The following is a 25,229-nucleotide window of genomic DNA, read 5'->3' as shown; positions in this document are numbered from 1 at the left end:
AGGATAAATCTCACTTCCTAGAGAAGTTTCAGGCTATTTTGGGGGGACTATGGGTTGTGTGTGGAGATGTGGGCTGCAAAGGATTGGGGTCTGTTTGGAATCCAGGACCCTCAGAAATTGCCCATACCTTACAGTACAAACAGAAATAGAAAACAAACCTGAAATACTTCTGCTGGGAATGTGTAATGAAAATTTAGAAAAGGAACATGGCAGGGTCTTGTTTTACATGATTGTGGCGGCAAGAACCATCTATGCGCAACATTGGAAAGAAGAGAATTATACCTGAAATTTTGGAATGGCTCCTGAAGCTCTGAGATTACATGGAAAATAAAAACATTCCCTCTTTATACATTTGGCCTGCCACATTTTTGGAGTATTTTGTAGATTTGATTATTCACAGATTTGACTAATACATCCTCTCTAGGAATCTTTAGGTCCTCCAGCATGACTCTGTGGTCAGTGCAATTCCACGGCCATCTTCTGGTAGATCTTCACCACAGAATTGCCCTCCAGGACCTAGAGATTATTAGAAAGGTGTTCTCTCAGGTTAAAAAAATTCCTATTTTTATATTTGCGGTTTTTCCACTTTCACGAATGTGGAGGGTCCACTGTGGTATGTTTGTGCGTATATTCAGAAATCCATGAGAATCTAAACCAGTAGTCCTCAACCTTCCTAATGCCACAAACCTTTGATACAGTTCCTCATGTTGTGGTGACCCCAACCATAAAATTATTTTCGTCTCTGTTTCTAAGACCATCGGAAATCTGTGTTTTCCGATGGTCTTAGGCAACCCCTGGAAAGCGTCCTTCGACCCTCAAAGGGGTCACTACCCACAGGTTGAGAAGCGCTGATCTAAACCTATGGTCATCTTTCAGGAGTGCTTTACTCGTGTCTTCCTGCACGATGGGGGCTTGGATCGGATGACCCTTGTGGTCCCTTTGAGCTCTGAGATTCTGTGAAAAAGCCCAGCCAGGCCACGGTCGTCTTCACATCCCTTTGGCTTTGTGGACTTGAGAACGAATCTTGCTCCTTTCCACCCTCCTTAACAGAGGGGGGGGGGGGAGAGATTAGGAGCTGAGTCAGGGCCCCCAAAACAGCCATAATCCAAAAATCCCTTGAAGACTTGAAAGGACTCCAGGGAGTGGATCATAAAATTCTATTGCCCCCTGCTTCCCGGCAGGGTGCCGAGTTCTGATTATGCAGCTCTGATCTTTCCCTCCGTGAGCCCTTTGAAGTCTCCCACCTCCTGTCCATTGTTCCTGGGCTTTGCAGGGTGGCAAAGGCCAACCATTTGTTAATGCCCCAAACCATCCTCCTAAGGGCCCAGGCTGGGTGCAGACAGCTGGGAGACCTAGGATGGGGCAATGGATTTGGTTAAAAACAACCACCTTGAACCATAAGCCACCTTGGGCGAAAAGGAAATAATCTTCTTAGGCCAGATCTAGCCAAAAATGTGCAAACTTTCCAGCTTTGCACAGGTCTCCTTAACAAGGAAAGGTGTTTAATCCTCTCCATTAGCATCCTTCTTCTTGTTGTTGTTGTTGTTGTTGTGTGTCTTCAAATCATTTCTGACTTATGGAGACCCTACGGCAATGGTACCCAAAACTCTGGTTCTCCAGGTGCTTTGGACTTCAACTCCCAGAAGCCCCCAGCCAGTTCAAGTCCCAAAATTTGGAGGACCAACGTTTGGTAAACGAGGCAAACTATCAAAGGGTTTTCTTGGCAAGATTTGTTCAGAGGAGTTTTGCCAAAGTTAGTCTGTAATATTTCATGTCAAAATAATAAATATTTTAAAATAACAAAGCAGGGAAAGGTGTCACAAAAAGCAGATGGAGGTCAGTCATTCATACCCAAAAACAGCATTGCAAGTAGAGACTGTTCCTCCCACACACATCTTTTCAGACGGCAAAGTACAACATACAACATCCACCAAACAGCCAGCCAATACAGGTATCACGGTTTTGTGGATGTGCTTTGCTATATGCAGTGTAGCTGCCCCTGGATATATTTTCTCCCTTACGGTCTGGGCAATTTCTTCTTTTTTTAAAATAATAATAATAATAATAATAATAACAACATAAAACAGAAACACAAAACATTACCAAACAGTCAAATAAACCTATACATTACAGTCAATGTACTTCCTCTTCTCTCTGTCGGTTCTTATACCTAAATATACTGGCTATTTTTTTATACATCATTATGGACATTATCTGTGATGTGTATTTTATATACATAATTCTGCATTAATGTATCTATAATTGATTTTCTATCTACATCTCTGTATGTTCGGCAATCGTGTCTCACTGCCGGTTACTGTATATACAACCTAATTTTGGACTTTGTGCTTAAGCTTCCTTAAAAAAGCAAGACAACCTCCTTTTCATTAAATTCCCAATTTATATTCCCCTTGAAACCTTTATATCCATTAACTTAGCATAATTTACTCCATATATTATTATCACTGCAGTAATAATAAAATGTTTCATTATCCTTAGGTTGAGTTCATATAGTAGGCTGTTATTTTCGACCAATCTCTCTCAAATTTTTCGACCGATCGATTCCTGAGTAATTGTGTAAATTTATCGTTTTCACTGCATTGCTGTGAAGCATTTGACAAAGCTAATAAAGCATAACCAGGAAGAAAGCATTTCCACTCTTTTTGCTTGGTTGAGGAAGGCATCCAAGATAATGATAATGCTCTTGGTGAGGCTGGAGTTAAATTATAGTTCTTGTGTGCCTTCAAGTTGTTTCTGACTTATGGTGACCTAAGGCCCATATGGTGTAGTGGTTTGAGCATTGAACTTTGGAGATCAGGGTTTGAATCCTCGCTCAGCCATTAAAACTCACTGGGGGAACCAAGTCACACTCTCTCAGCCTCAGAGGATGGCAATGGCAAACCCCCTCTGAAGAAACTTGCCAAGAAAACCCTCTGACAATGTAGCATTCACGCTGGCAAGCCCCGGGGTTGCGACCCCCTCACAGGTTCTTCTTAGGGTCGCCATAAGTTGGAAATGACCTGAAGGCACACAATATACACACAGGCAACAAACCTATCACAGAGTTTGATGGGGCTGAGAGAATGTGACTTGCCCAGGGTCATACAGTGGTTTTCCATGCTTGAGTGGGGAATCGAACCCTGATCTCCAGAGTCATAGCCCAATGCTCAAAGTGGCTTACAAAGGTTAAAACAGGCATAGCTAAAAAATCACCTCCTCAAAAAGTTAACAACCGTAATTAAAGTACAGATTTTATCTCCCTTATCCAGAATACCAAAATACTCCAAAATCCAAAATGGTCCCCATGAGTGGCTGAGATAATGACGCCTCTGTTTTCTGATGGTTCAGTGTACATAGACTTTGTTTCATGGACAAAATTATTAAAAGCATTGTATATAAAATTACACCCAGACTATGTGTATAAAGTGTATATGAAAGAAAAATCAATGTTGTGTTTAGACTTGAGTGCCATCTCCAAAGCATCTCATTTGGTATATGCAAATATTCCAAAATTGGGGGGGGGGGGAATCCAAAATACCTCTGGTGCCAAGCATTTCAGATAAGGGAGACTAAATATGTATAAGATGATTCTTATGTCTGTTCGATCCGAAATCCCAAACATTTCTGGTCCCAAGCATTTTGGATAAGGGACACTCAACCTGTATGAACCTAACCACAGAATAGCATCCTTGCCTACCTGTGGCACCCCTTAGAAGCTGAATCAGCACCAACTTTGACACCCTTCTGGTGCCAAGTGAAAAACTGGACTTCACGATAACCTATGGGACCAGACTAGCCTTACTCAAATCCATACATGTGCTTAGGTTTAAATCATTTTGACTTCTTTTCATCTGTCTGCCTTTAACTTCTGAATGTGGTTGATATGCTTTTAGTGTTAAAAAATAATGTTTATTGTTTACATTGTGTTCATAGAAGAGAGCCCAAGGGCCACCCAGTCTGACCCTCTTCTGCCATGCAGGAAGACCCAATCGAAGCTCTCCCTGGGACAGATGGCCATCCAGCCACTGTTTAAAAACCACCACACTCCAAGGCAACAATGTATTTCACTTGGGAAACATAAGGTCTTCCAGAGACTACAGCTCCCAGCATCCCTCTCCACTGATTATGCTGGCTAGGGTTTCTAGAAGCTGCAGTCCAAACACGACTGAAGGCTCACATGGTTTCCACACCTGCTTTAGAGTAAAATTCCAATTCCTAGTCAGGTCAGTGGTGAGGAGTGCTGGGAGCTGCAATCCGACCACATCTAGGGAAGCCAGTGATTCTCATCCTTGTCCTAAAGCAAGTTTATCTCTTTTCAGAAATGCGGTGCTAACCTCCGAGGAAAGGATGAGAATCAAGGATAACAACACATTCAAGGAGGCCTGTAACCAACTAGGATTAGAATTCATTTCCAGACAACTGAATACACATGCTGCTGGACACCCATTTTGTGTAGCCATTCAGAAGAGACACGAGAGAAGTGTGAGGGTCAACACAACTTTACGAAAGAATTCATTTCTTCAGGGAGCTGGTGTTGAAATTGCTGCTCAGACTTTGAGAGCGTTGAGATGCGATTGTCCCTCGTTCTTCAGAAAGCCTGGCCACGCTGTCCTCTTGTGGATTTTCCTTGCCCTCCTCCTACCAGCCCCGAACGGGCTTCCAAGTCTCAACCACGTAACCCTGGCTGTGGACGTAGTAAATGGGGTGCATTGCAGCCGTTGCGCAGGCCTGTCAGAGACACAAGAGAGTGGGAAGGAAAGCGAGTCAGATGAAGGAAACGATCAACTGATGGAGGACAGTTAGAGACACTGAGGATGCAGCAGTCTGTGCACGCTCAGAGACCCAAGCTTGGGAATGTTGCCTTTTTGGGACTATAACTCCCAGAATCTGCTGGCTGGAAGGTTCTGGGAGCTATAGTTCCCCCCCCCCCCCCCAAAAGGAGAACATTCCCAACTCTTTTGGAGACATTCCCTTCTCCAGGAAGCCTTGGTGGCTAAGGCATGCTGAGAACTGTAGTCAAAAAAGCAACATCCCCAAAGACTATGGAAGACCCTCCCCTTTCCAGAAAGCCCTCATGGCTAGGGGATTTTGGCTGTTGTAACCCCCCCCCCCAAAAAAAAACCCACCACAACATCTCCAACCTCTGTGGGAAACCCCCTCCTTTCAAGTAATCTTAGAAGCATGGAAGTGTGCACACATACTCACGAATAATAGGAGCTATACTTACATGATAAGGAATAAGGCGAAGGAGGCTGCCCCGGGGAAATTTGGCAAAATCCAGTTTCCCGGTGGTGGATTCGATCCGCCCATGCTCCTGGGTCATGCTCACTAACCTGCAAAGGAGGAGACCAGAAGGGGAACTATCAGTTAGGAAATCTGGCTGGGGGCTCTTCCAGAAGTTATTGCCTTGCCAGTCTTGCACAGAATTCTGCAACAACACTGTTCATGCCAGCTGCACATTGGCAGTTTCTGCATTCATTCTGGGCGCCTCTTTTTTAAGAAGGCCAGACCCAAGTTGGGGTGGGTTCAGAGAAGGCAAGGAGCAAGACAAGAGGTCTGGAGCAAGGTCTGTGGCTCAGGTCCAGGTTATCTGAAGGACCATATTCTCCCATACTCTGAAACCTTCTCCCCATCCCATCACTCTCACGAGTACATCTGGGGGAAACACAAAAGAGACGGTCTTCTATGTGGTTGTCCCCAGACTCCAGAAGTCCCTTCCCAAAACTGGTCCCATGGACCATCCTACGTATTCCTGCATGGCAGGGGGCTGGACCCTTCCAGCGCTAAGATTCTATAGCCTTTGCCTGTAGGGGAAATCAGAGAAATGTCTGGCTGTGTCCTTGTAGCCAGATGTAAAATGATTACCTCAGCCACTGAAAACTCAAGATCTTCCAAATCTAAAGAGTTTATCACGTGAAGGAAATCAGTTTAGCCCATGAATATCCTGGAAAAATCACGTAATTAGGCAAAACGATTCCACACAATGTCACACAAAACCTGCCATTAAAGTAGTCACAAAGAAGCATTAACATGCATCTTTTTACTTTTGAGTTTTCAGCGACAACGCATTTCTGATATCACTTTATTTGCGCAATCGCGTGTGATAATCATTCACACAATTACTTTCCATTTTCGCTATATTTGCAGGATGCTTTAAACGTGCTTTAATCTCTCTTTAATGCCGAAATTAGCCCCAGTGTAATAAATCCCTAAGATTTTATACCTTTGCCTGTAGGACAGTGGTGGGGGATCAGAGAAATATCTAGCTGTGTCCCCGTAGCCAGATCCAAAATGATTACATCTCAGTCCATCAAATATCTAGACTGTCCAGCTCTAAGATTCTATAACCTTTGCCTAAAGGACAGTGGTGGGGGATCAGGGAAATATCTGGCTGTGTCCCTGTAGCCAGATGCAAAATAATATAATATAATAAGGATTTATTTAGAGCCCGCCCAATCACCAGGAATCAGGGCGGGTTACAACAATAAAGTACAAAGCAGATAAACAATAATAATAAAATAACAAAGCAATTCACAATATCAGTAAATAGCAAAAAGTACATATCAATTCACAGCAGCAATAAAATTAACAAAGCAAATTACATAGCAATAAACAAACAAAACAATTACATTAAAAATAATCCCCCTTCTCAATCCCCCATAGCCAGATGCAAAATGATTACCCCAGATGGCAAAACTCCATAGGAGTGCAGGTAATGATATAATCGTTTCACAACTGGCCACAGGGACATCGCCAGACACATCTCTCATTCTCCCCAGCCTCCTCCAGGCACATATGGCTGTGGGGACAGGGGCTTCAAGGGATCTACAGAAGATCTGGGGATCGTGGTAAATGGCTCATCAGTGTAATGCCCAACTACTATGTGAGACTGAGTCATGCTGGATCACAGCCACGATCTGAAGCACTCCCCAAACCTGTAACATTGTCCCAGTGAGATCACGAGGTGCTTTACTCACCTGAGGTCAGGATGGCCTTCCACAAGTGCATAGCCTGTTGGCAACTGGCCCAGGCTGTGGAGACTCAAGCCGGTCCAGCCACAGTCCACCAGCATCTGGTTGCGATGCGGGTAGTGGCCAATCACTCTGGTCAAGACTCGGACGGCAATGTCCTCTAGTTGGCAAGACCCAATCATCATCTGCTGGACATCTGGAAGTGAGAGAGATAATGGCTTTGGTGTTTGGTGGTTCTCATGCCAGATACATCGACGACAGCTGAGACCTCAGCTGCCACTGGGCGGCCGGAAGAAATATGACATGGGTGACCAAAATGGTGAGGGGTTTGGAAACCATACCTTATGGGCAAAGGCTTAAGGAGCTGGGGATGTTTATCCTGGAGAAAAGATGGTTAAGGGATGTCACATTGAGGAGTGAGCGAGCTTGATTTCTGCTGCTCCAGAGAACAGGACCTGGAACAATGGATACAAGCTCCAGGAACTGAGATTCCACCTCAACATTAGGAGGAACTTCCTGACAGTAAGGACTGTCCGACAGAGGAACACACTCCCTCAATGGAGAGTGGTGGAGTCTCCTTCCTTTAAACAGAAGCTGGATGGCCATCTGTCAAGGATGCTTTGGTTGAGAGTTCCTGCATGGCAGAATGGGGTTGGTCTGGATGGCCCTTGCGGTCTCTTCCAACTCTACAATTCTATGATTCTAAGAACTGAGAATACACCTTATGTCTTTAGTCAAGGGCAAAGGTCACTAGCATGTCATCTCTTGAGCAGTAGGGACCACAGAGCATGGAAAAGTTCCTTTTTTTCCAGACCATAACAGCCCAAATCCCCCAGTCAGCTCGGCCAATGGGACGATGTCTCTGAACCCCTCTGCAGAGCAGGAGTGTGGGTTTGTGGGGACAACCATCTGGATGCTTTTGGAGTGGAATTCCCAATCAGATCTAGCCAATGCTGAGATGGGAACTGGAGTCCATCAACATTTAGAGCTACACGTTGCACACCTCTGTATGGGCCACTCCAGAGTTTGGAAAACTCACTTTTTTGGATGTAAACCATCAGTTCGGGGCTTGGGGGAAGTTCCATTTTTGGACTATGGTCAGCCCTCCACATTTGCAGCTTTAACTGGTGTGGATCTGATTATTCAGTGTTGATCAATATATTCTTTCTAGAAATCTCTAGGTCCTCCAGCTCGACTCTAACCTCTCGCTTAGATTTCTGTAATGCGCTCTACATGGGGCAACCCTTGTACCAAGCCTGGAAGCTTCAGCTAGTACAGAATATGGCAGCCAGATTGGTCACTGGTGTTTCCAGGTTTGACCATATAACACCTATTCTGAAAGATCTGCACTGGCTGCCTATTCGCTTCCGAGCGCAATGCAAGGTGTTGGTTATTACCTATAAAGCCCTACATGGCTTGGGCCCGAGTTACTTGAGGGACCGCATCTCCCCATATAATCTGCCCCACACACTCAGGACGTCCGGGAAGGACTTGCTGGAAATCCCACCTTCTAAATATGTTACTACATCCCAGATGGCCTTCTCAGTAGCGGCCCCAAAAATCTGGAACAGTCTTCCTGAGGAGCTCCACCTTATCATCCCCTTGGAAACATTTAAAAAGAGGCTTAAAACCTTCCTCTTCTGTCAAGCCTTCCCCTCTGGAAAATGAAGTTGGGTATTTTCATCCCATCAACTCTCTGCCTCACCCTATTGAATGACTGTTTTAGATTTGTATAGTGTATATTGTGTTACTGGTTTTATCTATTTTTTTGATGTGTTTGTAACTGGTTTTTATTCTGTGTAAACCGCTTTGATCTTTTGGAAAAACGGTCCTGTATATAAATAAAATTTATTATTATTATTATTATTATTATTATAGACAATTTCTCCCAGATTCCCACAGATTCCTAGAATGAACACCTCCATGTTCAGCTTCCAGCGAATTGTGCCGGAAGACCTAGAGATTCCTAGAGAGGTGTTCTCTCAATTAAAAAAACAACAACGTATTTTTTAATTTGTGTTTTTCCCCCCTGAGGTCCTGTGCCCTCAACTCCAGTGAATGTGGAGGGAACACTATGCCGCTCCCCTGTGCTGGGGGATTGTGGGAGTTTTCACCCCCCAAACTGAATTTATTACACTCCAGTCAAGTTTTGGTTTGCCTCAAAGATGCAACACGGTGCTTTATCAGCATTTTGGTGAAAATGGCTGCCTGAAACGACTATGGATTTCTTGCACTATCAGGGAAGCTTCTCTAGACACATCCTTTCTGTTCCTCCTTTTCTTTGAATCTGCTTTGGAATGATCTCTGTGGGGGAGAAACACATGGAAAGCGTTAGGCAGGCCAGGGAGCATCAGATCTACATAAATTATGCAGGAAAGAAGGCTGAGACGAGAGCAACTGAGCGAACGCACTGCTCATCCTGGTGGAAGATGTTAGCAAAACCCAGGCGGATTTTGCTTGCCAATTGTAATCTTTCCCATGTGTACAGTGGACCCTTGGTATCTGCTGAGAGGTTTGGTTCTAGGACCCCCTGTGGATACCAACCTCTGTGGATGCTCAAGTCCCATGAAACACAGTGGAATAACAAAATGGTGTCCCTTATATAAATTACAAATCAAAGTTTGCTTTTTTGGAATTTATCACTTTTTAAAAATATTTTCAAGCTGTGATGCTTGAATCCCTGGATAAAGAATCCGTGGCTACAGAGGGCCAACTGTATTCCTCAGCAGAGGCTGTCCCTGTTGAGGCTATGGTTCAGAAATTGAGCCTTGCAAAGAGAATTCATACTTGCATTCCCATACCAAGTTTTCCTCTGTAGTCAGGTGCCTTTTAGGTGTTGTTGGGAGCAGATTTTGGAAGTTGTAGTGCTATGGGACCCAGTGTGACCACACTTACAGATCTACACTTAAACATGCTATGATATCTGGTGAAGCATCTCCCCTTTTCTTTTTCTTTTTCTGTGCATGCAGGTTCAATAAGGTATTTTGGAAGCCGCTGCCATTTTGTCTTGCCTGTTGTAGGCAGGCACACAACCTAAAGTAGGATCTGCTAGGATAAAATCCCACTCTTTTCCAGCTTAAATTTCACTGAACTGTTTGTTAGAGACACACTCCTTCCACCTGATATTAAATATCTGTTTTTCTCCAGGCCTCCTTTGCCGTCTTCCCAATGTCGATGCTGCTTAGAAACGTACAGCAAAGACAGAGGATGAAGAAGAAAGGGGAATGGCTGGACTGATATAAAAAGACTTTACACAAAGGAGTTTCTTTATCAGAAGGTTTGTTAACTGAGGCATACTGTGTCCAGTTTATATCTTCCCGTTTCCCAACATGGGACTTCAGCTTTAAATATCCCTTATGACTGTATTTAAAGAAAAGTTTTTTGAAAAACCAATTAAATAAACTATCCAGTTAAATGCAGAAGTTATTTAAAATAATGCAAAAGCATTTAAAACATAGCCAATGAGGCAAACAGTACTGCATCCCGCATTGCAACAACTGTTTAAAAAGTTCTTTGGGTGTATCTACATTGTAGAAATAATGCAGTTTGATCCCACTTTAATTGCCATGGTTCCATCCTATGGAATCCTGGGATTTGCAGTATTGTGAGGCACCAGCACTCTTCAGTAGAGAAGGCTAAAGACCTTGTAAAACTACAAATCCCAGGTTCCCATAGGATGGAGCCAAAACCCTTAAAGTCTTGGCTTCCTTTACTCTTCTGAGCTTACCATAGAAGATATAGTTCCCAGGGTGAACTTCGGTGAGTTTGGCCATCTCTGGCACAGGACGGCTGCAGGAAGGAGTGGAGCCAATGCTGCTCACGCCACACGCCACACCGGCCTCCTTCAGTCTGGGAGCCATGGAAGAAAACAAAACGTTTGGTTTTGAAAAGAAGGACATTTGGCAAAGAAGAAGCAGTGACATCTCTAGGGTTAATATCACCGGGTGCAGTAGTAACTCATGGTGCCACCCTTCCATTGACTTCCTCCCATAACCACACTACGGACTCATGTTTTCTGTTCTTATTGATGGATTGATTCATTTTATTTCAAGGATTTATATCCACTCTTTTTCCTACAATGGAGTTCAAGGCGGACTGCAATATAATGTGACTCATAAATTGTAATTCCCGTATATCACTAAACATCATGGTAATAGTTGTGACAGGAGAGCCAGGGTGCTTTGAGGTATTGAACTATGACTCTGGAGACCAAGATTCGATTCCCAGATCAGCCATGAAACCCACTGGGTGACCTTGGGCATTATCCTCTTTGAGGGATAAAAGCAGGGCAAGAAGCCCAAGGGTGCATCTACACTGGACAAATAATGCCATTTGACACCACTTTACCTCTCTCAGCCTCAAAGGAAGGCAAAGGCAAACCCTCTCTGAACAAACCTTGCCCCCCTCCCCCCCAAAAAAACCCCAATAGGTTGGCCTTAGGGTTGCCATAAGTCAAAAATGACTTGAAGGCATACAACAACATAAATACCCAAAATGATGCTGAAGATGATGGTTTCTGGAGGGGCAATGTGCTCATTTTGCTCCAGCTCCCCCTCCATAGCTACACCACTGTTTGGTGCTATTATCTGTTGACTTTGTTAACTGCCTTCAGGTCAACCTCCACTTATAGCGACCCTATGAATGAGAGACTTGCAACCACCACCTAGAAGACTCAGGGTGGCCATGGTTTCCTTGATGGAGTCTATCCCATTTATTTGCCTTTTTAGCAGCCCAAGGTATCTGCAGAACGCTCTTCCAGCATCACATCAAGCTACAAAGGAGGAGAGATTTTTCAACAGGCAACTGAATCAGTTTCCAGCATCAGCAAAAGCCAGAGACTTCGTCTTAGGGCCTGGAGAACATCAACAGGATCCAGGTTCATGGAGAGACAGGCCCAGCTATAAATAACAAATAACCTTTTCAGGCTGCTGGAATGCCAAACCGCCTTGTCTCAAAAGCACCTTCCTTTCTTGAAAGCTTCTTTGGAGAACACAGCAAGAGAGGAATTGTAGGATCCAACGGTTATTGCAATCTGATTTATCTCATTTTCTTATCCAAAATATTTTTAAAGGTCTTAGTTGTGAGTTTTCCTTTTCTTTTAATGATTATCCTCTTTGAGGGATAAAAGCAGGGCAAGAAGCCCAAGGGTGCATCTACACTGGACAAATAATGCCATTTGACACCACTTTACCTGCCATGGCTCCAGCCCACAGAATCATGGACATTGTAGTTTGGTGAGGCATCAGCCCTCTTTGGTAAAGAAGGCTCAAGACCTTGTAAAACTACATATCCCAGTATTCCATAGGATGGAGTTACAGAGCTTAAAGTAGACAATGAAATCCAGATGATAATATATAGAGATAGACAACTTCCAGAATCCACAAAAGCAATGCTTCCAGGAAGGACAAGGGTTCCCAATATACTGGGTGCCAATGCTGAGAGATGTTTGTGACTGGGCTTTGAAAAGTTACTTTTGCACCTTTTTGGGGGCACTTTTGCACAACTTTTTGTGCAAATTATTGTTTGTATGTACAGCGCTGTGTAAATCTACAGCACAATATAAATAAAGTATAATAATAATAATAATAATAATAATAATAATAATAACTTTCAGTATCCCCAAAAGCAAGGCTCCCCATATAATCCGCCCCGCACACGCAGGTCGGCAGGGAAACATTTGCTGGAGGTCCCAAATGCACGTTATGTGAGGACCTCACAACAGGCCTTCTCCATCTTGGCCCCAAGAATATGGAACAATCTCCTTTATGAGCTCTGCTCCACCACTTCTTTGGATCTTTTTAAGAAGAATCTTAAGACCTTCTTCTTTTCCCAAGCTTTCCCCCATGACTATTGATCATATGGTTTTCGCCCTCCACCTGGCACGACTCTTGTACTGTTTTTGGATTCCCCCACTCAGCTGGCTGAGTATTGTTCTTTTTAATTCTGTGTCATTGGTTTTATGGATTGTAACGTATTTTATTGATATTTTGTATGCCGCTTTGATCACATTGGAAAAGCGGGGTAAAAATAACTACTACTACTACTACTACTACTACTATTATTATTATTATTATTATTATTCCAGGATCAGTTCCATTTGCAAAGCGGCTTCAGCGGCATTTGCCCTTGAAAAAAGGCACGTATCTTTTGGTCTGGTGCTTTAGCTTTCATCCATCCTCCATCCTGACTGTATTCTGGCTCTGGAAAGGAGGAGGGAGGACATTTGAACAGAACATCTGGCAGGCATTCCTTCCTGGAAAGAGATCTGGTCAGCAACAGGGAGAGAACAGAGAGAAAGAAATGAAGGAGGAGGGAAAAGCACAGGCGGCTGAGCCAAAAATAACTCTGTGATGCCCTGCTGTGGTTTGGCCACAGTACTCTTACTGTCTTCACCCCCACCATCCATATGGGTCAACTCTAGTTTGCTTGTGCTCCTTGACTTTGGGCCTTTGGAAACGAACATTTCTCTATCATAGAAAACTCCACCTTGAGAGCATCTAGTCTGATCCCAACTAAAAGGAACTTGGGGATCTTGGTTTGAACTTTTAGATAAGTCACTGAATTACTCATATGGTTTCAGAATTCAACCTACAATGTCAAAGCAAAAATGTTCCCCAATACCTTCTCCTTTGTGGCATCTCTATCATAGAAGACCTTCCCTCCGAGAGCAAATTGACACCAACATTGGTATTGCTCTGGCACCAAGTCAAAATGTGGCTTTTAATTAAACCTTTTGGGAACTAATTCATTTTATCCAGTGAATATATGTGCCATGGTCACAGTATTGTTATGACTTTTAAAATTTTATTTTTTATTAAAAAGAAAGATAATTCTTTTCTTTCTATTATCATTTTTGGTATGATGACACTAGGTCTGAGAGTACAGTTGGCCCTCCACAGATTCTTTATCCATGGATTCAAGTATCTACAGCTTGAAAATATTTTTTTAAAAATATAAATTCCAAAATATATTGGTATCCGCTGGAGTTTGGTTCCAGGGAACTCCTCGAGGACACCAAAATCAGTGGATGTTCAAGTAAAAGCGTGTTCTCTTATATAAAATGGCAAAATCAAGGTTTGCTTTTTGGAATTTATATATTTTTGGAATATTCTCAAACTGTGGATGCTTGAATCTGTGGGTAAAGAATCCACAGATAGGGAGCGCCAACTATTTTATTATTATTTGCATGGTACACAAATCTAGTCTTGATTCCATGCAGAGAAATAAGCAGCCAAACTTCTGGGGTGGGGTTGCCCTCTCCTGACTGAGCATCTCTGGGAACTTCTGGACATGGTTTTGAATCACAGAATCATACAGGTGGAAGAGACCTCAAAGGCTATCCATCCAACCTCCTTTGGCCATGATGCAGGAAAATACCGTCAAAGCCCTCCATGTGACCAATGGCCATCCAGACTCTGTTTAAAGACCTCCATAGAAGGAGACTCCACTACACTCCAAGGAAGGAGTGTGTTCCTCTGTTGAACAGCTCTGACCGCCAGGACGTTCCTCCTAATGTTGAGGTGGAATCTCTTTTAGTGTGCATCCATTACTCCTTTGTGTCCTATTCTCTGGAGCAGCAGAAAACAAGCTTGCTCCATCCTCAATGTGACACCCTTTCAAATAAACATATCACTTCTTAACCTTCTCTTCTACAGGCTAAACATCCCCAGTAGCTCCCTAAGTTGCTCCTCATAGGGCTTGGTGGTTTCTAGACTCTTCACCATTTTGGTCACCTTTCTTTGGACACGCTTCAACCTGTCAACACCCCTTTTGAATTGTGGTGCCCATAACTGGATACAGTATTATTCCAAGTGAGGCCTGACTGAAGCAGAACAGAATAGGACTAATATCTCCCTTGATCTAGACACTATACTTCTATTGATGTAGCCTAGAATTGGATTGGCTTTTTTAGCTGCAGCATAATACTCTTTTAACATTTTGTCTGCTGAAGAAGCCCATGGTGCTTTGAGAGCTTGCAACAAGTATATTGTGCATTTCGGTTGGCCAATAAAGGTATCACTACTGGATTTTTGTTTGGATTTGTTAAATGGCCAACGCAGCTAATTCATGTTCAACTTGTGGTCTACTAGGACTCCTAGATCCCTTTCACATGTAGTCTTGTAAAGCCAGGGATCCCCCATCCTATATCTGTCCATTTCATTTTTTTCTGCTTAAGCGTAGTACCTTACATATTTCCATGTTGAAATTTTGTTAGCTTTGGCCCAGCATTCTAATCTATTGAGGTCATTTTGAATTTTAATCTTGCCTTTTGGGGTATTAGTTATTCCTCCTGCTTTGGTGTCATCTGCAAATGTGATAAGCATGCCTTCTTTTCCTTCATCCAAGTAGCTGAAGCCCCCTCCCTTCCATCCCAGCCCTGTTTTGTGGCCCAACAACACTAATCCCTTCCTGCATCTTTTCTTCCCTTCTGGGTGTGAACTGGGGATTGTGACTTTGCACAAGCAGGGAGGGAATGGTACCCAAAGCATGAAGGCTTTTGTTTTTTTGCAGCTGGAAGGGTGTGCTGGCTTTGAAGCGGTGGCTTCAAAGGGACAGGGGCTCACCTGAGGAAGGGACCATGGGCTGGAGGGTTGTGAAGGCCAGGCCATCTAACACCTTTGTCCTCCCACCAGGAGATCAGCCCAGGAAGTTCTTAGTGGGGTCATAAAAGGCAGCCAGAAACCAGCTTTTTTATGGCCTCTTTTAAATTGGAAGAACAAGTTGAAAGCACTATTGTTGCTGTGGGGCAATGGAGGGTTTTTTTTGGGGGGGGGAGGCGGATGGAAACAGGGACAGAAACGTTGCAAGAGGGGTCATTAATGGGTTGGAGTTGGCCACCATGGGAGGCCTTGGCGGTCACTGTCTTAGGCAGAGGGTCTATCCAGAGGATTTTTAAACCATGAGTTTTAAATTTATGAATCGGCTGTTTTTAATCTGCATGCTCTTTCCACTGGTATTACATATTTTAACAGGTTTTATGTGTCCATCCCTTTGTTGTGTTTTAACCTCTGGTTTCCTGCCTCGATCCATAAGGAGAGGTAGGAGAGAAATAATAATGGCAACAGCAGCAAAAGCGCATCCTCTGGCTCTGTGGGGGTTCGGTTCTGGAACCCTCCGCAGATGACAAAAACGTGCATGGTTGCATCCCATATTATTAAATGATGGTGGTGTTTGCATTCATGTTGCCACCATTTTAAATCCAGTTAGCTTTCTGCTTCTATGGATTCTGCAGCCACGGATTCAATAATCCATGACTTGAAAATACATATATTTTAATACAGTTTAATACATTAGAAAGAACTGATGGTAAGAGATGTTCAGCAATGTTCCTTGAAGTGTGGTGGAGTTTCTTTCTTTGGAGATTTTCAAACAGAGGCTGGATGGCTGTCACAAGGAGGGCTTTGATGGTATCTTCCTGCATGGCCAAAGGAGGTTGGATTGGATATCGTTTGGGGTCTCTTCCAGCTCTATCATTTCAAGAGAACACCTGCGTTTCAGTTCCAAGTTCTAGTTCTCATCTGGCCTGTTGCAGACATCAAAGGGGCTCAGATCCCAAAGTCTTTGAAAAAGACCCGTGTTTCGTGCATTTGTCTCTTCCCGCCGTCTGCTTTGCATGTGGATGATTAAAGCCCTGGAAAGTCTTGCATGCTCCCCCCCTTTCCTTTACCCATCCTTTCTCAGTGCCCCCCAACTTCATGCCACTTCCTGTCTGCAACTAATTTGAGAATACAAGAAACATCTGAGAGAAATTTGCCCCATGAACAGAAAAGCCTCCCCCACCACCATCAGACACATGCAGGCACCCCATCTGTATGTATTGCTGCCAAGAACCCAAAATGGGGGCTTTGATGCTGACATACTACTGCCCCCTCATGTCCATCCTGACAAAACGCACACAAAGACCACCCTTTGAAAAAGCAACTCACCCACAAAACATACTATATTTTGGGGGACAATGCAATCAGACACTGGTTGAGATAAGAGGCCTGTTCCTGATTAACCTTCTGGTTTTTCTTATCTGGAACTCCAAAATCTGAAATACTCCATACCTGTCCGCTTGAATGGCTGGGACTTCGCTTTCTGGTGGTCCAGTGTACACACACTTTTTTTCATGCACCCAGTTATCCACAATATTGTGTGTCAAACTACCTTCAAGCAATGTGTATGAGGTATATATGAAACATCAATGAATTTCATGGTTAGGCATGGATCCCATCTCCAAGATGATGCAAATATTCCAAAATTCAAAAAAACTCTGAAATCCAAAGACTTCTGGTGCCAAGCATTTTGCATAAAATATTATACACTATATTTTTATTATTTATAATTTTTATTCATACTGTTTTTTAAAAAAAACATTCAAAAGAAATCACACCACATTTGTAACACATACAAATCACATACATATTCACTATACAACTTACACAAACTTTAAAAAATAATTTTGTGCATGAAACAAAGTTTGTGTACATTGAATCCTCAGAAAAACCAAAGGTATCACTATTTCACGAAAAAGGTTCTGGATTCTGGAGCGTTTCGGAATTCCGGATTAGGGAGACGCAACTTATATTGTCTAGCCCACATTTTACCAGGTTGTTTGGAATAATATCAGGGGGAACCTAATCAAAGACTTGACTGAAATCAAGATATACTGCATCCACAGCATTCCCCTGATTTATCAAACTTGTAATTCCATCAAAAAAGGTTATTTTTGCATCTGTATCATTGTATTTGTTGTTAATCTTGCTGTTGTTTTGTCCTTTTCCGTTATGCAATTTTTAATTATACATTTAAGTTTATTCATTATTAATAAAAATAATATTTTTTAAAAATAACAACTCTGTCTAGCCCACAAATTGTCTAAATTCTGCTTCTTCCACCAAACGGGATCATTGCTCATCCAGTGGGTAAAGCAGCCATCCAAAGCCACATACTCTTGAGTCCCTGGACCAGGAGGAAGGCAGGATATAAATAATAATAATAATAATAATAATAATAATAATAATAATGCTCACTTGTCCATGAACTTCAGGGTCAGTACAGTGGTGGCCCGAGCGACTGACTGTATTTCGGGCACCCCTTGGCAGCTGTATGAGTTGCCACAATGGGCATATATTCCGGAAAGCTCCGTGGTCCCCTCCGCAATCGCCTTGGCCAGATCAAGGGCAGCTGGGTCATCATGTCTCAAGCCGGCTGGAAAGGAAGCAGAGAGAAAGGGAGTGTGGTTTTGTTGCACCAGTCTTATTATGTTCTGGAAGTTCATCTTTGAAATGGGTTGTAGGGCATGCCTTGAGAGCCAGCGTGGTGGAGTGGTTATAGCACTGGACTTTGGACACTGGGAGACTCCCTGCTGGGCCATGAAGATCCACAGAGACCTTGGCCAAGTCACACTCTCTCGGCCTCAAAGGAAGGCAAAGACTTAACAAACTCAGCCAAGAAATCCCACGATAGGTTCGCCTTGGCTCACTTTAACGCAGAAATGACTCAAAGGCACAGAACAAGGATATGCTACTTTTAAAAGTGCCATTTCCATTTCCATATTGAAATAGCTGCTTGTGGAAATAACGATATAGATTTATTTACAAGTCAGGCTGAATACAGTATTTCTTTTAATGGATGGTGTTCGCACTGGATACGGAGTTTACATACCTTGTTTGTTACACAGGTTGACCGTCCCTTTAGCTTGTCTTTGGGATCATTTCAGCTTCCATAGTCACACCAATTTCAGTTTCCACACTTGACCTCTTTTAAGGCCACACACCACTCAAATCCTTTATGGGAGGCTTCCCCAGCCTTTTCTCTGGCTACAATCCCTCAGGATTTTCCTGGACACTGTTTACCAAGGACTCCTAGTCCTTAACTTGGGTACTCAAAACCCCTATCCAACATACTTATCCAATTTGCAGATGATACCTCTCTCAGCAGTATACCTCAGCCTCCTTGGCTGTCAAAACCTCTCAGGGTCTAATAAACCTTGAACTCAGAGCTCTGTCCCTATCTGGTCCCTAACTCACACACACTCCTCTCTTCCTATTTATATGCTTGTCCCTCCACATTCGCTGGGGTTAGGGGCACCGGACCACCGTGAATGTGGAAAAACCACAGACAACAAAATCACAATGTTTTTACCTCTCTAGGAAAATCTAGGTCCTCCAGAGCAACTCTGTGGTCAACATCTGTCAAACATTGACCATAGAGTTGCGCTGTAGGAGCTACAAATGCCGAGTGGAGTGTTCTCTCTCTAGGAATCTTTAGGTCCTTCAGTGCGACTTTTGGCTAAAAGTGACCACAGAATTGCGCTGGAGGACCGAGATATTCCTGGAGAGAACATGTTAATAAAATCCGTGAATAATCATATCTGCAAAAGTCAAAGCTGCAAATGTGGAGGGATAAGCATACTTGCTCCTGGGAGTAGACCCCGGGGTTGTTGCCAGGCTTACTCTGATTAGATAGATGTTGCCAACGTCCCATTCTGAGAAATATTTTAGTATTTTAATTAATTAATTAATTAAATATAAAAGACACACTGCTCTCTCACCAAGATGGCAGCCCAACAGCCCCCACTAAGAACATGCGTAATCTTACACCTCAACAGGCCTTGAGTGCGAAAAATACCTCGGTTATTTTCGCAGTCTATTTTCAGCCACACTTTCCATCGCTTGTCCTTGCCCAGCGGTCTCTCCTTCAGGAGCGCCAGGGCTTCAGGGCTGTCCACCAGAACGTGGAAAGCGTCTAGCCTTTCGGCCAAGATGGCACACTCTTCCACCTTGTCGAAGGGCAGTGGGTAAGCGTAGAGGATGTCGTCGAAGCCTCCGTCTGCGAAGAGCCGGGCCTCGGCCAACGTGGAGACCACCATCCTGCGCTGGGTGCCTCCAGTCATGAGGCGGGCGCCTTCCCTGGAGGAGGAGTGTGCAAAAGAGAATTAACATTAAGGGTGGCAGGTGGATCTTTCCCTTCCTATAAAGGATGGAAAGACCTATACCTTGTAATATTTCATAGATAAAAACCAGGACCGAGCAACATCAGAATGTGGTCAAGATAGCAAAGAGTTATTGATGAGGAAGAAAAAGCAATTAGGATGGGTTGCAGCACTTTGGTTTTGCCAGAGCCTACTGGGAAGGGCAAGATTTCACCTCTTCTTTCCTCCCACTGAATTACGAACCTGTTTTAAACCATGCTTTAAGGAAACCTGGTTTAAACCATGGGTTAAACAAACCTGGTTTAAAGCATGGATTAAACAAACCTGGTTTAAACCATGGGTTAAACAAACCCAGTTTAAACCATGGATTAAACAAACTCTGTTTAAATAAACCTGGTCTAAATCATGGTTTAAACAAACATGGTTAATATAACAGTTTTAACAAAGAAAATGTCAATTTCTATATGTTTTAACTGTATTTCTTTTAGTTCGTAAGCTGCTTTGTATCCCAATTTTGGGATACAACAACAACAAAAATAACAACCTGGTTTAAACTGACCAACTCTGTGGGAGAGGCTATTTCCCTCCCTTTCTGCTCTATTAACACCAGCAGGCAAAGTCTTTCCTACTAAAACATGCCTTCAGTCTTTAACTGGGTGCGGTAGAGGGTTGTGTAATATGCATTTAATGTGTTTTAATTGGTTTTATTTTAATGCTCAATTGGATTATTTAATCCTTTTTAAACTTTGTGAGCTTTCTGCTAGCTTGCTGTACTGTTTGTGAGCTTGCTTTAATTGCCGTTGTAATCCACTCTGGGTCCCATTTGTCGTTGTTGTGTGCCTTCAAGTCATTTCAGACTTATGGTGACCCTATCCTGGGGTTTTCTTGACAAGATTTGTTCAGAGGTGGTTTGCCATGGCCTTCCCTGAGGCTGAGAGAGTGTGACTTGCCCAATGGGTTTCATGGAAGACTGCGAAATCGAACGCTTGTCTCTGGAGTCGTAGCCCAACACTCAAACCACTACACCATACTGGCTCTCACCAACTACAAATCCCAGCATGGAGCAACAGTGGTTAAAGTGGTGTCAAACTGCTTTGTTTCTGCAGTGTGGATGCAGCCTTGGAGGGAAAAGGTATTGCAGAGGTTCCTTAGTCATGATCCAAGGTGCCCGCCGCACTCACAGGGTCTTGTGGGTCTTCATGTGAGGCCTGAGGGCCACCCCAAGCTCCCAGCAGCGCTCCCTCATCCGCTGTGCGTTCCTCTTCGCCACGTCAAGATCTACGGTGAAAGCTGGACTCGGCAGCTCCTCCATGCGCCGTCCGGTCCACATGATCTGAGGAAAGACAGGAAAACAGAGTCTGTAGCTAAGGCTGCATCTGCACTGCAGAATTAATGCAGTTTGATATCACACTAATTACCACGGCTCCAGGCTACAAAATTCTGAAATGTGTAGTTTATGGGATATTTACCCTGCTTTGTCCAAGAGTTCTGGTGTCAGAGAGCAGAGCCACAACAGTTAAAGCGGTTTTAAACTGCATTACTTCTGCAGAGTAGATGCACCCATTGTAATACTGAGCGCTCTCTCATCACATGCAGTGTTTCAGGCCAAGCTCCATAATAGCCTATCTAACGTTTTTGAGCATCCAGGATGCAGTAAGTATGGGGAAGTAATATTTTTAAAGAATTAAATAAGTTTTAAACATTTACATTTATATATGTTTCCTACAGGAATTTTTTTTATTATAAGCCGTCCTATTTACAGATACTGGATGACTCTTTGGTAATAGGATAATTACTCTGCCGTTATCACAGCTATATCTGTTGGATTATTATTTTACAATATGGTGTGTTCATATGTGAATTATATACTAACTCACTTTACTACATTCCCGTTTTTTTAGCTTCGCTTCACCACTGAGGAAGACGCATGTCGAAACACATTTGGATGTTCCTATATTCCTTGTTTCTCATGCATATTTGCACAGTGCATTGCATTGTTTATACACTGTATATTTTGATATAAGGGAATTCTTTCTCATTGCACTATTTGAATGCATTTTTAGACATTAAAATTATTTTTATGATTCATTTGTTTAGCATATTCTTTTCCTAGACCTTTCTGTTTCTTTTACTGTCTTGTTTCAGGTTTAGGTTATCACCTTGTTGTTTTGATCAAGGTCTAGTTACTCCAATGTGTATTGGTTAAATTGGGAAACATCTCCGGGGGTAGCCTTGTCTGGCCCTGTATCAAAGTACAGCAACACCCCAAATCCACCCAAACAGGTGTGGGTTTATATGGCCAACCAAAATGGACCAAAATATACATGTTGCAAGCTTTGCCTGGCGAAGAAGCCGGTTGAGCTTGGAAAGCTTGCAACGTGTGTTCTGTGCATTTTGGTTGGCCCCACAAAGGCATCACTATTTGGTGGATTTTGGAGGTTATTGGACTTTTTGTACTTAATTTGGGAAAGGACGCCTACCTTGTAGTTGCAAGAGCCTCTCTTCCTCTGTTGCAGCTATTCCCAGGACGGGGTGAAAGTCCAGTTTTTGAAACGCAGGGATCAGCGGCGACTGGTACAACGCTGAGCCTGTCGCAGGACGATGCAAAGTTCGTGTGGCCGGGTTCAGGGTGCGAAAAGCGGTTGGAGAGGTTTTGCTCCGGCTGTCTGTCTGTCTGGCGCCTCTTGGATTCCTGACCTTTGTCCCTGAAAAAGGCAAATCCCCAAATTAGAAATCAAATTAGAAGTTAGAAAAGTAGAAATTCTTGCACACTGAAAGGTTTTGCAGACTCCTTTTGGAGCTGATCCCAGAAGAGTTTAAAGTGAGAAGGAACATTTTAAGCCACTGCCAAAAGACCACTGCCTTCCTCTGGGGCTGAGAGAGTGTGACTTGCTTAAATTAAATCATTACATTAAATTAATTTTTGTTCTTTTAGCTTCCTCTGGACTCCACATCGGATCTCATTCTCTCTCTCTCTCCATATTCAATATATGGGCTGCATCTGCACTGCAGAAATGATCCAGTTTGAGACCACTTTTAAATGCCACGGCTCAGTGCTATGGAATCATGGGATTCCTAGCTTGTTGTGGCGCCAGAGCTCTCTCTGACAGAGAAGGCTAAATGTCGCACAAAACTACAAATCTCAGATTTCCACTGCACTGAGCCAGGACAGGCGAAAGTGGTGTCAAACCGGATCATTTCCGCAGTGCGGATGCAGCCTAATACGGCGCAGTGCTATGAAATTTTGGGATATTTAGCCTTCTCTATCCAGAGAGCTCTGATGCCTCGCCAAACTATAAATCCCAGGATTGCATAGGATGGAGCTGTGACAGTTTAAAGCGGTGTCAAAATGGATTAATTCTGCAGTGTGGATGCAGCCCAAAATTTTATGGTACCATTTATGAAATCCTGGGATGTGTAGTTTAACGTGAGGCTTAAACAATAATGGGAAAAGGGAAAGTAATAGATATGATACCAAAAATAACTGATTTTTCTTTTGGATAATAATATCAACACAGTTACAGAAATGAAATTATATACATAATTAGAAAATTGGAATTACACAACTTTAATGAGACATTTGGTTTGTCAGTCACATGTAGAAATTATTAATTAACCAAAAGCATAAAAGTCTTTAAAATCTTATTGCAAATGTTGTCAATTGGTTGCATATAAGTCTTTTGTTTGTTTGTTTTCCTTTTTATTGTTTGTTATTTATGTGAATTTGCTACTTGTATGTTTTATATTTGTTTATTTTGTACTTTTAATAATAATTCAAAACTAAGGAGTCTCTATATAATTTAATCTATTCCATGCCCAGAAAGTGTCCAGCTTCATTTATTTTGGCAGCTTTATTACATCCAGTTTGAACAACAACCCTGTAAGGTAGGACAAGGAGTGAAAAGAAGGGGAGCAAAGCCATACGATTCAGTGAATCCAACCCCTCAAGTCTCTTCTTTCCAACCAGCAACAATTTGGCTGCATCTGCACTGCAGAATTAACCCAGTTTGACACCACTTTAAACACCATGGCTCCATTTTTTAAAAAGAAACCCTGGGCTTTGTAGTTTCTTGGGGCACCAGAGCTCTCTAACAGAGAAAGGTAAGTATATCCCCAAACTGCAAATCCCAGGATTCCATAGCATGGAGCCATGACAAGTTAAAGCGGTATCAAACTGCGTTAATTCTGCAACAAAAACCTGACCTTGGGAGGAACTGCACCGCCCGCGTAACTGTCCTTCCTCGTCTCGAGTAGAGAACCACAAAACTGCCAAGGGCTCAGACAATATGCGCATGCGCATTCCAGGCTATGCGGGATGTGCCTTGTTTTGTTTGCTGCGCTCCGCCCGCACGGATTCTCTTCTTTCCTCAAAGGCAACACCAACAGCGCCATCTGCAGGTGGGAGGGGGAAGAGCAGAGATTTGTTTCTAATCTTAATCTTTTTGCAGCATCTGGACTGGGAAACATGGGAAAATGAAGGGTTCCAATATCACCCCCAATTATAGTGGGTTGGAGGGGGCATAGAGCCTCTCCAGCCCAAAGCCTAGATGCTCTTTACCCCCTGCTACTAGGTTTGCAAGTCTTGAAAACTAGAAGTAACTCTGGGACCTATAACGATGAGTTATTCTTGCAAAATAGCTAGCAAAATGTGGGCTAGACAATGCAACTGTTACTTGAATTTGTAACTGGTTGAGCGGCCGAACCCAAAGGATGGTCAGTCATGGCTCCTTTTCAGCCTGGAGAGAAGTGACCAGTGTGGTGTCCAGTGGGGCTGTCCTGGGCCCAGTGCTATTCAACTTCTTTATCAATGACTTAGATGAACAGTTACAGAGGGCATGCTTATCCAATTTGCAAACGATGCCAAATTAGAAGTAGCAGCTAATACCCTAGAGGAGAGGATCAAAATTCAAACTTATTTGGCATCATCTGCAAATGTGATAAGCATGCCCCGCTATTCTTTTGTCCAAGTTGCTGTTAAAGACGTTGAATAGCACTGGGCCCATGATAGAACTCTTTGGCATCCCACTGGTCACTTCTCTCCAGGACAAAGAGGAGTCTTTGGGTTCAGCTGGTCAATCACTTGTATTGTCTAGCCCACATTTGTCACAGGGAACCCTGACAAAGGCCTTACTGAAACCAAGATATCCTATGTCCACAGCATTCCTTTCATCTACCAAGCTGGTAAGAGAAATCAGGTTGGTCTGACATGACTTGTTTCTCTGAAGCTCATGTTGATTTTTTGTGATTATGGCATTCCCTTCTAAATGTTCACAGACACTGTGTGTGAAGCTTCTATATATTTTTCCTTTTTCAATTAATAATGCAAGCTTATATGGTAG

General features: G+C 43.1%; 1 protein-coding gene across 1 annotated transcript; it reads right to left on the bottom strand.

The window, feature by feature from the left end:
* Nucleotides 1-313: 313 nt before the first annotated feature.
* LOC149310143 (D-serine dehydratase-like) lies at nucleotides 314-24,277 on the bottom strand. The gene is made up of 9 exons (XM_089533784.1): nucleotides 24,094-24,277; nucleotides 22,371-22,595; nucleotides 21,072-21,223; nucleotides 19,587-19,867; nucleotides 17,987-18,164; nucleotides 10,699-10,820; nucleotides 6,978-7,167; nucleotides 5,228-5,333; nucleotides 314-4,728 (listed from the first exon to the last, which is right to left on the bottom strand). The coding sequence occupies exons 3-9, from the start codon at nucleotides 21,218-21,220 to the stop codon at nucleotides 4,639-4,641; spliced, it is 1,116 nt and encodes a 371-aa protein (XP_089389910.1). The 5' UTR covers nucleotides 21,221-21,223; nucleotides 22,371-22,595; nucleotides 24,094-24,277; the 3' UTR covers nucleotides 314-4,638.
* Between the last annotated feature and the right edge of the window lie 952 nt (nucleotides 24,278-25,229).

This window comes from Sceloporus occidentalis, unplaced genomic scaffold, assembly GCF_023333645.1.
Source record: "Sceloporus occidentalis isolate IW3139 unplaced genomic scaffold, rSceOcc1.0.p SCAF_7, whole genome shotgun sequence".
Classification (NCBI taxonomy): Eukaryota; Metazoa; Chordata; class Lepidosauria; order Squamata; family Phrynosomatidae; genus Sceloporus; species Sceloporus occidentalis.
The sequence above is the reverse complement of the archived record's forward strand: the minus strand, read 5'-3'. Positions and strand labels throughout refer to the sequence as shown.

Coding starts and splice junctions, on each gene's coding strand:
- LOC149310143 (XM_089533784.1), bottom strand. CDS start 21,220: ATGTGGACCGGACGGCGCATGGAGGAGCTGCCGAGTCCAGCTTTCACC. Junction 18,165..19,586: donor AGACTGCGAAAATAACCGAG/GTATTTTTCGCA, acceptor CTTCCTTTCCAG/CCGGCTTGAGACATGATGAC. Junction 5,334..6,977: donor GAAGGCCATCCTGACCTCAG/GTGAGTAAAGCA, acceptor CCTCCTTTGCAG/GTTAGTGAGCATGACCCAGG.